Source organism: Xenia sp. Carnegie-2017, unplaced genomic scaffold, assembly GCF_021976095.1.
Source record: "Xenia sp. Carnegie-2017 unplaced genomic scaffold, XeniaSp_v1 HiC_scaffold_18, whole genome shotgun sequence".
NCBI classification, from domain to species: domain Eukaryota; kingdom Metazoa; phylum Cnidaria; class Anthozoa; order Malacalcyonacea; family Xeniidae; genus Xenia; species Xenia sp. Carnegie-2017.
The window spans coordinates 879,659-895,806 of record NW_025813480.1 but is presented as its reverse complement, the minus strand read 5'-3'; the positions used below and the strand labels follow the sequence as shown (position 1 = coordinate 895,806).

The 16,148-nt window shown below is 35.0% G+C and overlaps 1 protein-coding gene and 1 long non-coding RNA gene across 2 annotated transcripts; both read left to right on the top strand.

Annotated features, from left to right (window-relative positions):
* Nucleotides 1–1,498: 1,498 nt before the first annotated feature.
* Nucleotides 1,499–10,822, top strand: LOC124437927. The gene is made up of 2 exons (XM_046987894.1): nt 1,499–1,624; nt 8,547–10,822. Exon 2 carries the CDS (start codon nt 8,563–8,565, stop codon nt 10,309–10,311), a length of 1,749 nt encoding a protein of 582 aa, XP_046843850.1. The 5' UTR covers nt 1,499–1,624; nt 8,547–8,562; the 3' UTR covers nt 10,312–10,822.
* A 1,081-nt stretch (nt 10,823–11,903) lies between these two features.
* LOC124437928 lies at nt 11,904–14,106 on the top strand. The gene is made up of 2 exons (XR_006945914.1): nt 11,904–12,010; nt 13,928–14,106. It is a non-coding gene; the product is annotated as an uncharacterized LOC124437928 (long non-coding RNA).
* Nucleotides 14,107–16,148: the final 2,042 nt, after the last annotated feature.

Genomic DNA, 16,148 nt, shown 5'->3' with positions numbered 1-16,148 from the left:
ATTTGCGAAAATCATTTAACGCTTGGCTGAATCCCAAGTACCGGGATCATGTAAACAGCCCCTAAATTTTCTCTTATATGTATACAAACTATGTATATATATGTACAATTAACTGGCAACTTCTAAATATGTCATTCTTTCTGATGTTGTTTTTTAAATAAAACCGAAACATTGCAGCGTAATTGTTTGTTTTATAACTTTGAGGTTACATTATGAGTTACACTAGGTTACACTATTTGAGGTTACAAGATGCCCTTTTACGGATTATGCTTATTTTTAACTTTTTGGTTCCAATTAGTTTTATATGTCTCTTTCGACCATTTTATCATATATATAGTTGTCCAAACTATTAGGCTCCATATTCAAGTCATTTATGTCTTAAGAGTTGGAGTAGCTAGAAACAACATATTTAGTGTTTATATTAGATAAAAAAGGCCAGGTTTTAGCCACACTAACTTTTTCGTCCTCTCTTAGCTTATAGACAGACCTTTTGTGTTCACTATTCAATAAAAACACAATTCAATTAGCAAAATTTTCATTTTGTGGCAACTTATTAAGTGCCATAGTCACGTTTGCTGCTGTGGAGGTTTCAAATTGACGTACGTTTCTAAGGAGGAAACAAATGTTTCCGCTCGGTGTACTTTGCAAGATTTGCAGATGTTCAATTAAGAAATAAAAGATGTTTATTGTGGAAATATTAAAACGGAGGAGATCTTTCGGAGTACTCGAAAGCAGATCAGGGCAAAAATATCTTTATATTCTTTTATAGAATAACAATAATGTAATAAAGATAACTTCGAAGCGAAGGTTTTAATATTTCCTCTAACATATGTATTCATGATTGATTAGCAAATACTCTTTGATTGATTTATTGATGATGCTCAGCTATCAACCAATCAACGTATGCGTTTTATTGTTTTTATTTTATATAATGCAAATTTGTCAGTTGTCGTTGGGGGAAGAAAAAAATACGAACTTGATTTATTTCTTCCACTATTATATTAAAGTGAAATGAATAAGAAGTGTTTCGAGGAGAACACACTGAAAATTAAGATGGAAACCATTATGACGTAACTTATTATTATAGAATAAAAGATTGCGAGTTGAATTTTCATGCTTGCATTAGCTAGTTCTTGTGGAAACGACCGCATGTAGTGCTCCTGTCATTGCGAATAATTTATGTGTGTAAAAGTTTTATCGTGACTTGCAGACTATTTACGTGCTATAAGATATGCTTGTTCTATATGTCAAGGAAATGCTAAATACAAATGAGAAGACATAATTTCGGAGAGTTTAGATCAAATGGGTGAACTACAAATGTAAAAACAGCTGTCCATTTACAGAAATCCACTGTTTTTAATTAAATATTTTTCTTGGTAGCAACAGTTGCTAGTAGCATAACTAATTATTTGCCAGCGAATAAGATTCGTTCAATTTTATCAACGTTCCTTCTATCTTAGCAACCTGCATTGTTTGACTGCGACTCTACGTCTGCAATGATAAGGAGCTTCACAATTTCAAAAAGATATCGCATTGAAACAGATAGCATCATTTTTCTCAAGACTTTTTACAGTATATTGACAAATTTCTGATTTGAACAAGTTTTTCACTCCTCTCGACACAGGTACGTCTGATATAAACGAATTTTGCCATATATAAGTAGAGACGTTTGTTCAAAGAGCAAATTTTTTTAATTGTTTGGCTTCTGATTTCTGATAAAATGACTAACAAAGCGTTCAAAAATATACTGGCGATATTGCCAAAGTGAGTCTTGTTGCTCTTATGATGGCTACTAAGTTTGTCTATTCTCACAGGATAAGATTCGTACCGTTTTAAATGTCACTATTTTCAGACATGGGATTTCTAGAGAAAAACTGCTGTTATGTGAGTCATAACAGGTCCCTGTTAGTGTAATACATTTTCTATTAACTGAAACTTGTACTTAACCCTCTAAGGGACATATGTAGTGAAATGCATCATAATATAACTACTCTATGCGCTCCGCGTTAAAGAACCCGAGATTGACAAACTTTTCGGCGGACACACATAATGTGAGTAGCATCGTGTTGTGACTCTCTTGGGGGAAGATGTTTTTCCAATTAAGTTTCGTTTCGTAATTGTTTCTCGCGCAAGCAATGGCCACTAACAGGTTGAATTGTTCGCCATGGCGGTTACTAAATGAAAAATGCAGAAATACAAACAAATAGAGAAAAGGGAAGCTGTTAAGCATTTTCCCCACAAAATGTTAATATACAAAGTAGAGTTTCAAAAAAAATATTTGCCAATCTCATCTAGCCTATGTCATAGACCCATACTTGTTGTACAGCTCTATGCAAATTGCAGTATTAAAGGAGCTTGCTCCTGAAAATATGCCGTACTGTCACATCTGCTTGAGAAATTGCATAAATTATACTGCTTTATTCAAGCTTATGGGTATTGTTATGGAAATTAGAGGCCCTTCCTTTGACAAACAAAAACAATATCCACTAACACTTCTTCTATCAACAGCGCAACTAGCCCAATCAGCATCACTATAATCAATCAACTTCAAATTCTGATATCCCATTCGATAGCATATCTCATAATCTAACGAACCTTTCAAGTAACGCAGAACATTCTTGGCGGCAACCCAATGCTCCTTAAGTGGTTTAGCCAAAGATTGAGATAGGACGGTAATCGTCCATCATATGTCTGGTCGTGTACATGTCATTGCATAGATGAAACTACCAATCAACTCACGATATTGCCTTACACACTCAAAGCTCCCCCCGGTAAATTCCATCTTTTGCTCTGATGGTGTGTGTCTAGGTTTACATTCACCCATGCCAAACCTGTCTAACAACCTTACAATGTAATCTCTCTGACTCATCTTAACATACCCTTTTCCTTGATCAAACTTAATATCAAGAAAGTATGAAAGTTTACCAAGATCTTTCATTTGGAATCTACGTATTAACAGTTGTTTAGTTTCTGACATAGGTTTTTCACAGTTTGCCGCAATGATCAAATCATCGACCCAAATAAGAATAATCACTAAGCTTTCATTAACACTCTTAAAACAAAGACAGTGATCTACTTTGCTCTGAGTAAAACCATTCTCTACGAGATGTGTATGTAATACAACATTCCAATTTCGACCTGATTGCTTTAAACCATACAGTGACTTGTTTAACTTATAAGCTAATTTCTCTTCTGAGGTAAGGGAGGGGTTTCAAAACCTTCTGCTTGTTCAATAAATATCTCACAGTCTATGGGTGCATTTAAGAATGCTGTCTTTACATCCATTTGTTGCAAAATCAAATCATTTTCGGCAGCCACTTGCATTATTGTCGATTTCAGTTAACTTTTCAAATGGCGGTTGCCAAGTTACTTTCTAATGTTGCCAACTACATTTCCAAATATGGAATATTCGTTATGAACTTGTCAACTTGAGTTGACAAGCTGTGTACTTGAGTACTGAAGTTGTGAACTTGAGTACTGAAGTTGGGAACTTTAGTACTGAAGTTGTGAACTAAAGTTGCGAAGTACTGGCAAACGCAAAAGGTCTTTGTACCTGTAGACATTTGGCAATGAATCCGTTCAGTAAGCAAGGAAAAGCTTTACCAATATAAGTAAGAAATGAAATACTTGAAAGGTGGTGAAATAACCAGCGTTTGACAAACATTTTGAAACAACTAAATCTACCGTATAAGACTATATCAACTATAATAGATCTATGGGTAGACACTGGTTCTATTGCACCTCGCCAGGGCGAACGTGATGTTCGAACCACGTGTACAGATGACGTTATTGCATACGCTGAATATCTAAAAATGAATAAACCATCTATTTACGAAAAGAGATTCAGCAACACCTAGAAAATATCAAAGTTTGCCTTCCAGCAAACATACCTAGCAGGTCATCCATTAGTAGAATTTTGAATAAAGATCTTGGTTACTCTTATAGATAATAAGTCAAATTCCTCGAGAGACAGAACGGCCGGACGTTATGGAGAAGTTAGAAGCTTACGTAGCAAATATTTCATTGATTGATTGCAACCGCATGCAGTTCTTTGATGAGTCGCCTGTAGTTGTTACGAGTGGCAACAGACGTCGAGGGCACAGTATGCAGGGTACTCCTGCATTTAAAATCCAACGATACTCTTCTAGTGCCACATTTACTGTAAATTTTTTACATAATGTGAACGGCGTATCGCATTATAACACTCTAAGAGGGCCGTCAAACGGATTAGAATTGCTAAAGCTTTTCCTTGCTTACTGAACGGATTCATTGCCAAATGTCTACAGGGTACAAAGACCTTTCGCGTTTGCCAGTACTTCGCAAGCTTAGTTCACAACTTCAGTACTAAAGTTCCCAACTTCTGTACTCTATTTCACAACCATAGAATAGAGAATATATAGAAGGGCAACTCGCGTCGGTAACCTTTGATGTAAGCGTGGCGCGCAGTTTGTTTCGCGCATACACCGGAAATGTGACGGCCGCCATTACTCTGGCCAGTAAAGTGTACAACATTTACTATGAAAATATATGGAGTGGAAGCCGTAAAGTGGGTTAAAATGTAGATTTTTTGAGCTGCTGGCTGTTTTTGGCATCTTTTTGAAAGAAATTGAAATAAAAAGGCAAGTATTTTGTATATATCATATAGCAAATGCATTTATTTAATATATTTATAGCGAAATTCAGTCGTAAAGCTTGAACAGGTTCTGAGGTTCACAAGTCCTGAGGACTTAAATGAACTTGGATGTATTACATGTTAAATATATTATTGTGATATAAAAAGCTTTTTGTTTTCAATTTAGTTTTATAAAGGACAAAAAATTATATGCACAAAGCCCTCAAAGGTGTGTGACTTTAATGTACTTTCTGTCTTTCTTTTTAGTTGTTGCGAATATGGGGTTCAAAATTTTATGGCGTAATAAATGCGCATTCTTACAAAAAGTTTCTGCAAGAACTCAAATGGGAATTCCGTACAGCAATCAAATTCCTTTGGTATGGACTTGACAGTGTCTAATATACTTCGACCAACACCTTCGCTCTTTGTGTAGACAGAAAACGTCTTAATAAATGTGTCTTCAAGTTTAATGATGTATTCAAGATAAGGAGAAGATGGTGATTGTAGTCCTCCTAAATCAGATTTCTTTTCATTGAATGCTTTAAAGGGGCAGAATAACTTTCTGCTATCATCTATAGTTCTGTAGATGAAAGAGCATTGGTGCATTTCAGACAAGAGTGGAGTTTGAAACTCTTCATTAGAAGAAAACCAGACACATATGCAATGGCATTTTCCCTCATTATGTTAGTAACAACATCTGGCTCCTTGTAGTTAGTAGGACCAATTGCTAAAATTTGTGGTTGCGGAGGTGGAAAGACTTGAACCGTTTTCTTCTGGCTTACTTTATTCTTTGCAACATTTTTGAAATACTCAACCAGCATAGTATCACAATTTCCAGATGAACAGGTTAGAAGGGAACTGAAGAAAAGCTTTCTAAATGCTTGCATAAATTGGGTTGGAGTGGGGTTATCACTATTGCCTCCCTGGCGACGAATAGTACCAAAAATGGAAAATTTACATTTTTATAATCTCGGATCAAAAAGTTGCAGTAGAGACACACACGTGAGAAAGATCCCCAGCAAACCCAATATACAATGCTTTGGGCAATTTGAGAATTGAATAACATTGGAAACTTATTTTGATAAAGACATTTCTAAGTGAAAAATATGTACAAAATAACAGCAATATAATAAATATCATATTTTCTTAATGGTTACAAGGCTAAAAACATGTCTTTGTCATTAAAGATTTACACGGTGCACAAAAATCTTTAACACAAAACAATTTAAATTTAGAATGTGTGCATTTCATGTAATAGAATATACAGAATAAAATACAGCAACTCTGTACCCATATTTGCATTTAAAAAATTTAATGCAACTTTATTCAGAAATGGATATAAGATAGGGGTGTGAAGCCCTCCTAGCTTAAGCTAGATGGGGGTGCAGAAGAAATGCTAATTTCTCTATAAATATTGGTATACTAAACAATTAAGCTGAAGAAATTGTGATCAATGTTAAATAGAGCACCCTTACAAAAACCACCCAATCATAATAAAAACGTAATAGAATTTAACAAACAAAGTTTAACATGCTACTGCAACAAGTAGCCACTAAAATCTAATCCAACATATCACAAGACACTTGCAACATAATCCTCACTTGAGAACTGAATGCCAAAATAATAACTAGAAAAAAATATCAGAAAATCAATCATAACTATTGGTAATAAATTTAATAGAGCACAAATCACAGCAAGGCAAAATTTATAAATAAGGCAAACAGAGTGTATACCTCACTAAAACTACATTTGGTGTTAAAAATGGCCAACTATTAACATATTAACATTTCACTCATGCTTAAAATGATAAACAAACCCTACATGGTTTGAAACTGAATGTTGCAAATTATTATCAGTTATAATTCACACACAACCATCATGAATCATTATTGGATTACTTGGTTAGCTGGTTGATTAACTTGATTTATAGTTTAGCAAGTTGGCAAGTTGCAACCTGAAATATTACAGCGTTGGTACAAGTAACACTCTGACAAGTTTGTGTTTTAAATAATACATTTATAATAACACCTCAAAAGTTTGAAATTTATAATTCAGAATGGACGAAAACGCAAGAGATTTTAGTTCTGGACTTCTATTCACCTAACATACTGACAACTCTATAGCAGTAAAATAAACACCCTACATTGAAACATGTAATTTTTACCAATAAAAAACCTTTACGGACTTGCCAGCAATTAAATAATGGTCTCTCCCCTTATTTCTTTCACGTTTTGTCACAAAATTCCATGATCTTCCAAAACAGTTTGCGTTTTAGGCGATTATTATCCCAAAATCGCACTTTTCCAATATTATTTTATAGTACGCCAGCGTGAAGTTACTGGCCAGAGTAATGGCAGACCTAACGCATGCGCAAAGAAAATATGCCACGCGTTTCACCTGCGAGTTGCCCTTCTATATATTCTCTATTCTATGTCACAACTTCAGTACTCAAGTACACAACTTGTCAACTCCAGTTGACAAGTTCATAACGAATATTCCATATTTGGAAATGTAGTTGGCAACATTAGAAAGTAACTTGGCAACCGCCATTTGAAAAGTTAACTGATATCGACAAGGTAGCACTTTCAGCTCCAAAAGTGTCTTGACTAGAAGAGCGAAAACCTGCTTCTGTGCTAGACAAAATATCTCTAACAACCTACAACAACACACACTATGGTATCAACTGCAAAAATTAAATTTCCATTACAAAATCTTTGACGAATTTAAAACAAGCTTCCTTCATTGAAGTTATCAGTCTCACGCGGAATATATACAGGATTTAAAACCTGAATTCGATTCCTTCCTACGATTCCTTTCAGAAGGCGCACTTTATATCATCAGTCTTTCTGAGAGATAAGCAGAAGGAAAAGCAAACAAATCAACTTCGTCAGACACCAGTCTACTTGTTTGCCCTTGCAAACTATTATACCGTCTGGTAAAATCTTCAGGTTTGAAGTGCAGCGAGCATATGCTCCACATCTTTGATATGGGGCATTTCGCTCGTTTTAAAGCGACAAAATCTAGCCACTTTCTCTTCTTTTTCTTTTTTATAGGCTCTTCTGATCCATAAAAAGGAATGCGGTGAAGTCCTATGCCCTTTTCCGTGCAAGGAACGGTAGAACAGCCAGCAACTATACAGCAATCAGGCATATCAAATTAGATATTTCACTTTATTTTTAATGCACGCTTGCTGAAATGTTACTTACACGCTTTCCTCAATTGACCGCGCAGTTCCAGTCTATAGCCGGGAAACCGAGCGACTCAAATAGCCAGTTTTTTATGATTTTAATTGGGTGTAGCACGAGAACTATTGGTTCAACGAAGAAAAAAAATTTGGAATATAACGTTTTACACCACGTTGATTCAGTATACAAAAAATCCTATAAGCTTTATATGCACTTTAAGTAACGATAGAACGATGACAAATAGCAAGCCCGATATTGTACTTCAGTCATGCAATTATATTTGTGCTCAGTCGCTGAAAAAACAATGCTTGAAATATCATTTTCTAAACAAATTTAGGGGCTTATTAAATGAGCCCGGATAGCCGGGATTCAGTCAAGCGTTAAATGATTTTGGCCAATGGAAACGATCCAATACTCATCATCAGATAAATTTTCTCTGGCAATTTCACAATATTCTGGTTTGACAACTACAAAAAGCATTTAAAAATAAAAACAGTTAATTTGGCCTAATTTGAAAATTAGAACAGGAATGACTTGTACCGCTTAATAAACAGTTGTAATTTTTACGCTTGAAATTTTGACTCCTTTCAATACCTCGAAACCATTTCACGCCTCACTGAAACTAGGTTAGCCGGGATAATGTAAACAGCCCATAAATGATCATTTTGCTGAGAAGTCAGCATAGCACCAGCCAAATTTCAAACTTGCTTTGCTAATGTAATACCTGTATTGTACGAAACCAATTTTAGATTGCTGAAACTTGCGATGGATCCAATAACAATAAGTTTGGGCGTAATAGGGATTTTACAAAGTGGGAAAACACTGCTGGAACTCCTAGGTGTTGTTGAAGGCGAATTAACAATACTAAAGTCAATATGCAGACAAGATCTCGACAGTAGTATTAGTCATTTCAATAAAGGTATTGAAAGACTGAAGCTTGCCGAGTCAACTGAAAACGAAAAATTCGAGTTGAAAGAAGAGCGAAAACAGTTGGCTAAAGAGTCTTTTACACAGGCAGACAGAGAAGCTAGCTTAGCATTTCATAATGCATCATTAAAAATTGAAGAAAGAATAATTGCATGCAGGATTTGCATCGCAAGTTCTATTCTTCGACATTTTAATGATAGTGAGGCAGCAGAAAAGGATGCTATGGTATACTTGAAATACCTCAATTCGTTGCACGAGGTAGAAAAGCTTTTTTCTTTTCCACAATTAACCTTTAACAAAGACCAGAGGGACAAAAACATTGAAAATGTATTGATGATGAACTTATTACTAGCCAATTTCATTTCAAACAACACATTTATAAAACGAGCTGTTCTTGACTGGCCATTGATTCAATCAGGTGTGCACAAGTTTCATCCTTTGTATTTTAAAGATGTTGAAGGAATCACGCGTTCTTCCACACCTTGGTATGAATCTCATTTTTGTAAAGATGAAGCTCACCTATTTGTCGACAAAGAAATCACAATAACCAACGAAGGAGAAGTGCTGATTTTTTCTGGAAAAAATCTGCAAAAAGTCAACAGCGAAACAGGAAAGCTTCAACCGTGGTGTAAAGAAAGTTGTGAGATTGATGATTGGCAGGTTAGATGTATGACAGTTGATAACAATGGCGTGGTATATGTTCTTTCTGGTTATGGAAATAAGAACACTTGGAACTATCAATTGACAGTCTTTTCAGAAGATGGCGCTATCCAACAGTCTACTTTGATGTTTCTTGACAATAAAGATGCACGAAACTTGTTTATGGCCATCACAAATGATGAAGTAGTTGCTATTGCATTTGTTGAAGGTGACCAACCTAACATCAACCTATGTGTATGCTACAAAACTGGTTTTCTCTTTCTCGAACCTTGTAGGATTATAGGCATTAATAATCCACTTGTTGACGAGTTGAAATCTTTGTGTTTTTCTGCTGATAGGCAAATAGCCATGATAACCTATCGACATCCCCGTGAATATTACAGAATTCTTTTCTACAACATGGAAGCAGATTTATCAGATTGCATGAAATTCAAACCGTCCCTTGATGAGATCAAAGAATATGATCAAGTTATTTACACACCACTCTCCAAGTGTATCACATGTTATTTCTTTAACAAGGATGCTTCAAAGTTATTGATCGAGACTTTTTCAACTGAAACCAAAAAACTACAGTCGTCGCTCGTATTGATGAAAGCAGTATATGATTTGGGATTGTTTAATGGCTCATTTCGTGTTGTTTATCATGATAACGGAGGAGTGGCTTTGGTTACAAAAGAGTGCATAGTTCATTTAACAAAAAATTTAGAAGAAAATCCCAGTCAAAACCGAGTGTTTATGGATAGGAATGAGCCTGGCCTTTCATCAGCAACAAAAAAGCCTGATACCAACCATAACGTTCGTGCCTACAGCGTCAAAGTAAGAAAAAAAAGTGAGCGAAAAAACGAAGACAGCTCGGAACAAAAACTTGAAAAGAGTTTCAGTGAAGGAAGTCATTTTAAGACGCTTAAAGAGTTGGAAAAAAGTTGATATGGCGGAGTTGTCCTCCAGTATCTAATGCTATTACTCAATTCAAACAACCAAAAAGCAAAGAATTCATTGAGTCGCACGTAAAAATACGTTATTATCGCACGTACTCTAATTTTATTGCTTCAAAGCAATATTGCGTGGCAATTCGAGGTCGCAAAAATATCAAGATGACAAAATTTTTAGACAAAATTTTACCACTAGCACTGTCAACTTTCATACATATCACGATACTTCAACATATATATTTTGATCAATGTTTATTGTGGGCACTAGAACTCCTAATGTCTTATATGAAATTATAATAACAGCATGCGCACTTGTGAAATAGCAACAATGTCAATAAATGTATACGTTGCTTAATTGCTTCCAAGCTTTTAATGAGAATAGATACATTGGTAGTTACAGAATACAAAAAAACTGCAGAAACTACTGAAGTATATTTCCTAGTTCCTATGGAGACATTTAGTGTGAAAGTTGTAATGGTTTCTACAAATACAACAGTGTCAGCCTATGTTATATAGTCCCAAGTCTATAAACACAATTCAGTCAACAATGTTTTAGATTCGTAATACCTTAACACTAAAAATGATATTCTCGACTTTCCTTTACACAATTTACCATTATACCAAGTGTGGGGTGTGTAGCCTATGTAGTGTATGTCTAGCAAGCTGAGTATGTAAAGCCTGAATAATTGCATAGTCTAAATCAATACTAACTTCATTGCTCAGAGATAATGGAATGAGCAGATTTTGGCAGACATCGCGCGGCTGTAAAGTGCTAATTGTCACGAAATGAAACTTAAATAGTATAATTATTTCAAATATTTTTCAAAATCATTTTGGCTGATTTAACAATATGGTTATTAATGCAAACTATTGGATGACGAGATTGCTGGGTAAGAAACAGTGCTAAGTTTTTTTATGGCAAAAATGTATACGACTATTGAACGAGATGCAACGAAATCAACGTTTTCGACCAAATGCTGACACATTAAAAGACACGAAGGTAAAGTATTACGTAATTCCTTTATGCCCATACTGATTTTGTGTCAAATGCAATCAATACGTATGCAATTTACCATTCCTGAAGTACTTTATCTCATTTCTAAATTGGTGGTATATTTTCCATTGCATGCTCCTTAGTGATGTACTTGACGATCGCAATGTACTTCATTAGTAACGCCAGAAATGATTTTAATTTTGGTCATCGACGCGAATCAAGATTTAATAATAAATCCCTGTGACGTCTTGATGATGGATTGTGTAAATTATTAGTTTTCTTTATTAAGTAGAGCAGCCATTAAAGAGAGAGAAAATTCTAGTCAAAATACATTTATCACATTTTTTCACCTGTGGACTAATTTCTCTTATGAGCTTACTTTGCACTTATCAAAAGTAATGTACGACTACCTACTTTTCCCTTCTTTGATTTAACCTTATCAGCTTGTTGGATACATGAATGAAAATTTATTTAAGCATTTAAAATATTCGTCCAATCAATTCCTTCTCCCCCTTGCTTTAAAGAGGACAAAAATCTCTTTATAAAACTCAACGCCCACAAAGATATTTTGAAATAGTTAAGATTAAGTTTCATCAAAAATTATTTATCAATGATGTAAAAAATTGTTCGACTGATTTTGAAGGTCTTAATCGAACGGAAGCAAAACTGGTGACGAAGTCGTAGTTCGCACAAATTTACGGTAGGTCATACAAATTTAATTGTGTTGTAATGCATTAGTATACAATTCAAGGCACGTAATCATAGTGCTAAGAAAGTTGCGTAGCGTACAAACGTATCTTTCATTCGCCAAGAGCCTGTCTTTAAACAGTATGGCTAAGTAAGCAACCATAAAAAACGCGAAAGAATTAAATAAGGCGACAACCTAGAAACAACTCCATATCAGTTGAGGTTTTACTAACAACATCATTCCATCACCATAAGTAATGATACGATTTATAAAATTTCCGCCGGGAATGTCTTAACTTGACTGAAGTACTTTGAGTTGATACTTTCATTCATTTGGTCATGTATTCTTGAGTTGGTCATTTCAGTGGGGCAGCACTCATTAGGCATAGTTAGTTCGCAAGTCGACACACAGATGGTTAGTCCCAGATAATAGTCAACGGCCTACACGCGCACAATAGTTAGGAAACGAGAAAATTAAATAAATAAATGTAGGAACTGCAGAAAATTAGAAAACATAAATCAATGCAACCAGCACTAGATGACAACAGTCAACATGGACCATCGCAACAAATGTGCCTTACATTTTTGATTACGACATTGAATGAGCTCATCGTATAAACAAATAGGTTTGTTTTTGAACATGTGATGAGTAATTGGCAACTTTTTTCATATTACACATATCTTCAGCTTTGGACAAGCGCTTCTTCTAGAATGATGAGTTAATGATTGTTGCATGCACAACATAGTTATGGGGGATTGGGTTTGAGAAAGAAACCTTATTTAGGTTAAAAAGTGTGCATTTACGATGACAACAGTCAATATGGAATATCGCACAAAATGTGTCTTATATTTCCGATTACGACATTGAATGAACTCATCGTATAAACAAATAGGTTTGTTTTTGAACATGTGATAAGTAATTGGCAACTTTTCTTTTATTACACACATCTTCAGCTTTGGACAAGCGATTCTTCTAGAATGATGAGCTAATCATTAATGCACAATATAGTTATGGAGGAGGGGGTTTCAGGAAAAAACCTTATTTAAGTTAAAAAGTGTGCATTTACGGTGTTTGCAATAGCTTGAACTATGTAACGCATAAAGTTTGCATATGGTAGCCTATTCAATTCATGTACCGTACAAAGCAAACGCACAAAACAAATTTAAAAATTATAGGAGTTTTGCTATGATTATTTCTCTGGGATTTGTCATTATTATAGATAATGCTAGTATTTTCCCCCAACCCCAACTCTACCTGCCTACAGGAGGTAAGCTTCGACGGCATTGCTCATTTTAACTACATCTCCATTTCTGATAAATATTTTTTGAATGAACACCAGACATTGCACTGATTTTATTTAGTGGTATGGGGTGTGATTCTGTACACATCTAGGTGAATTTTTATTGCCAGTAAACAAAACTGGGGAAATGTCAATTGGTTAATATAAATCTCTTAGACTAATCATTTAGCAGTCATTTTCTATTTGTATTTCTGCTATTATATATTCCTTAACACCATTTTTCTCTTACCATCTGCATGCCAGCAGTGATTTGACCTGGTGACAAATATATTCTTCTTTTCAACTTTTTTGCTTTTCTTGCTTTACTTGCTGCAGGGTTAAGTTCATACAAAATTCTGCAAACCATTTCTTGGAGTGCATGTACATTATATATTGTCCTCAAAGCATGCCAAATGGTCCTGTATCCTGACTGTTCTCCTGCATTTGCCATCTCCATTTTAACCAGTTCTCTTATATATGCTTCATCAGCAGATACATTCTTTCGCTTCAGATTATACTCTCTTAGTCGCCTATTGAGTGTTCTAAGACTCATAGATACTCCATGATGTTTTGTCAAGAAGTCAAGTATTACATCATAGGTATAGCCACAGTTGAAGTAAAAGTAATGGCTTCTCTTATCTGATCTACAGCAGGTTGGTTTGCAGCTGCAAAATCAAGAAATACATACTATTTAAATTTTATGCAATTCAAAACTTTCAACAAAATAAAGAGATAGTAACCATAAATTGTACATAGACAATACAATAATGTGAAATTTGTTTTATATATAAGACTAATAAAGACATCTATCATTTAGTTGAAACATAAACATTAAATAGTAAGATCCAAATGATTAAAATCATTACGATTTGTACAAACCTACAAGCTGCACAAGCTGATGTGCACATTCGTCGCAAAAACTATAATCCTCTCGACATATGTTAAGGCAAATTTTGCAATTGATCATTTTAGCAGGTCATTTATACATCTTTTATTTCTTAACAGGTAACCGACTAACCGTTATCGCCAAACTATAATCAGTTAACAAATTAAAAATCAGTAATTAGGATCAGTTATCCCCCCCCCCCGACGTTGAGTGTGTGCACGTGTGTTATTTTTGCCAGGGGGTAAGAGAGTGTTCGGTATGCTTATTTGTATAGAGAAAGATAATTTCAGCGTGGAGAAAGGATTATTTGCTCTTAGCAACCTTTCTTTAAGTGTGGAAAAGTAGCATTTCAACAAGCAGAAGGTAAACATTTGTGTGGAGCAGTTCGTTTTCCATGGAGCAACATATTCGTACGGAGAACACTCGGGGTTGTACGGAGAAACTTGATTTGTATGGAACAGCTACATAGTTCTACGCAGAAACAGTGGCACATGCGGGCCACCGTACGTTAGACATTAACAAAGCTGCGACCAAAAATCGCCTTAATCTAACGTTCATCTTTACATTTAGGCAACGTTCATACAACGCTAGACATTAACAACGCTGGCGACAAAAAAATCACATTAAACTAAGGTTCATCTTAACGTTTGACCGACGTTGAAACAACGTCAGACAATAATGACGGGCACGCGACCAAAAAATCACCTTAAACTAAGTTTCATCTTAACGTTTCAACCGACGTTGAAACAACGTCAGACAATAATGACGGGCACGCGACCAAAAAATCACCTTAAACTAACGTTCATCTTAACGTTTGACCGACGTTGAAACAACGTCAGACAATAACGACGGGCACGCGACCAAAAAATCGCCTTAAACTAAGGTTCATCTTAACGTTTGACCGACGTTGAAACAACGTCAGACAATAACGACGGGCACGCGACCAAAAAATCACCTTAAACTAAGGTTCATCTTAACGTTTAACAGACGTTGAAACAACGTTACAACATAACTTCCTTACCTAATGTTAATGTCAATGTTCAACCGACGTTGACACAACGTGGTTAAAATTTGAATAAGAAAAACGTGGTAAGAACATTGTATTAACGTTATGTCATAACGCAACGTAAGTACAACCTTCAGCCAACGTTAAGAAAACGTCGTGTGCTGGCTGGGTAACTAATGATATTGCACGCTAGCACACGTATTTTGCAGGTTATTTCATGGGTTATGTATACGAATGTTAAATAAAGTTCTTCAGTATAATGCTTTTTCCCAATTAAACAAACACGGTGTGCTTTATTTGTTGATTGACCTCATATTATTGATTTGGTAATAAGGGTTAAAATTTCTTAATTTTGCACAAAGTATTATCAAAAATGTGAAGAAGAAAACGATCCTTTGTCCAGGAAATCGACTGACATTTAGCTCGAGGTTATTTTCTCTTCGCTTCCCTTATCTGACCATCCGTAAATTTTGTAAAGCGTAGCATTAAAGAAACGAAATAATAGATTAGAGTAGAATTTAACTAAATAAAACAAGAACTATAGAACCAAATATATTGAAAGATGATAGAAGAATTTGACTACTTTTTCAGTTGGATTAAAATCGATCATTTAATTCAAACTGATAAAATTTTTTTGATAAATTTCGTACAACAAACCATTGCATAGTACCGTACAGTAAGTTTCACACAAACATTGTTAAGGGAATATATAATTGTTCAGAGAATTCATATTTCTCTCTAAATTTGACAATCTTTCACAAACAAAATAATACGACAGTTTTTTCATGATTGCAAAATTTTCTATTCGAACACGATTTTATTGTCAATGCGCAAGTGAATATTGTAGGACGGTTAGCATCTTGCAGAGAATAAATCAGTTTTCACAAAAAGCAATCCATAATTAAAAAGGTTTTCTTTTGACAGAGAAGTGCTCGAAGATGTTGTAGACGACCACATTTTGGCCGACGTTCGCGGTCAA

What these genes read in the sequence shown, in the direction of transcription:
- LOC124437927 (XM_046987894.1), top strand. Translation starts at nt 8,563, where the DNA reads ATGGATCCAATAACAATAAGTTTGGGCGTAATAGGGATTTTACAAAGT.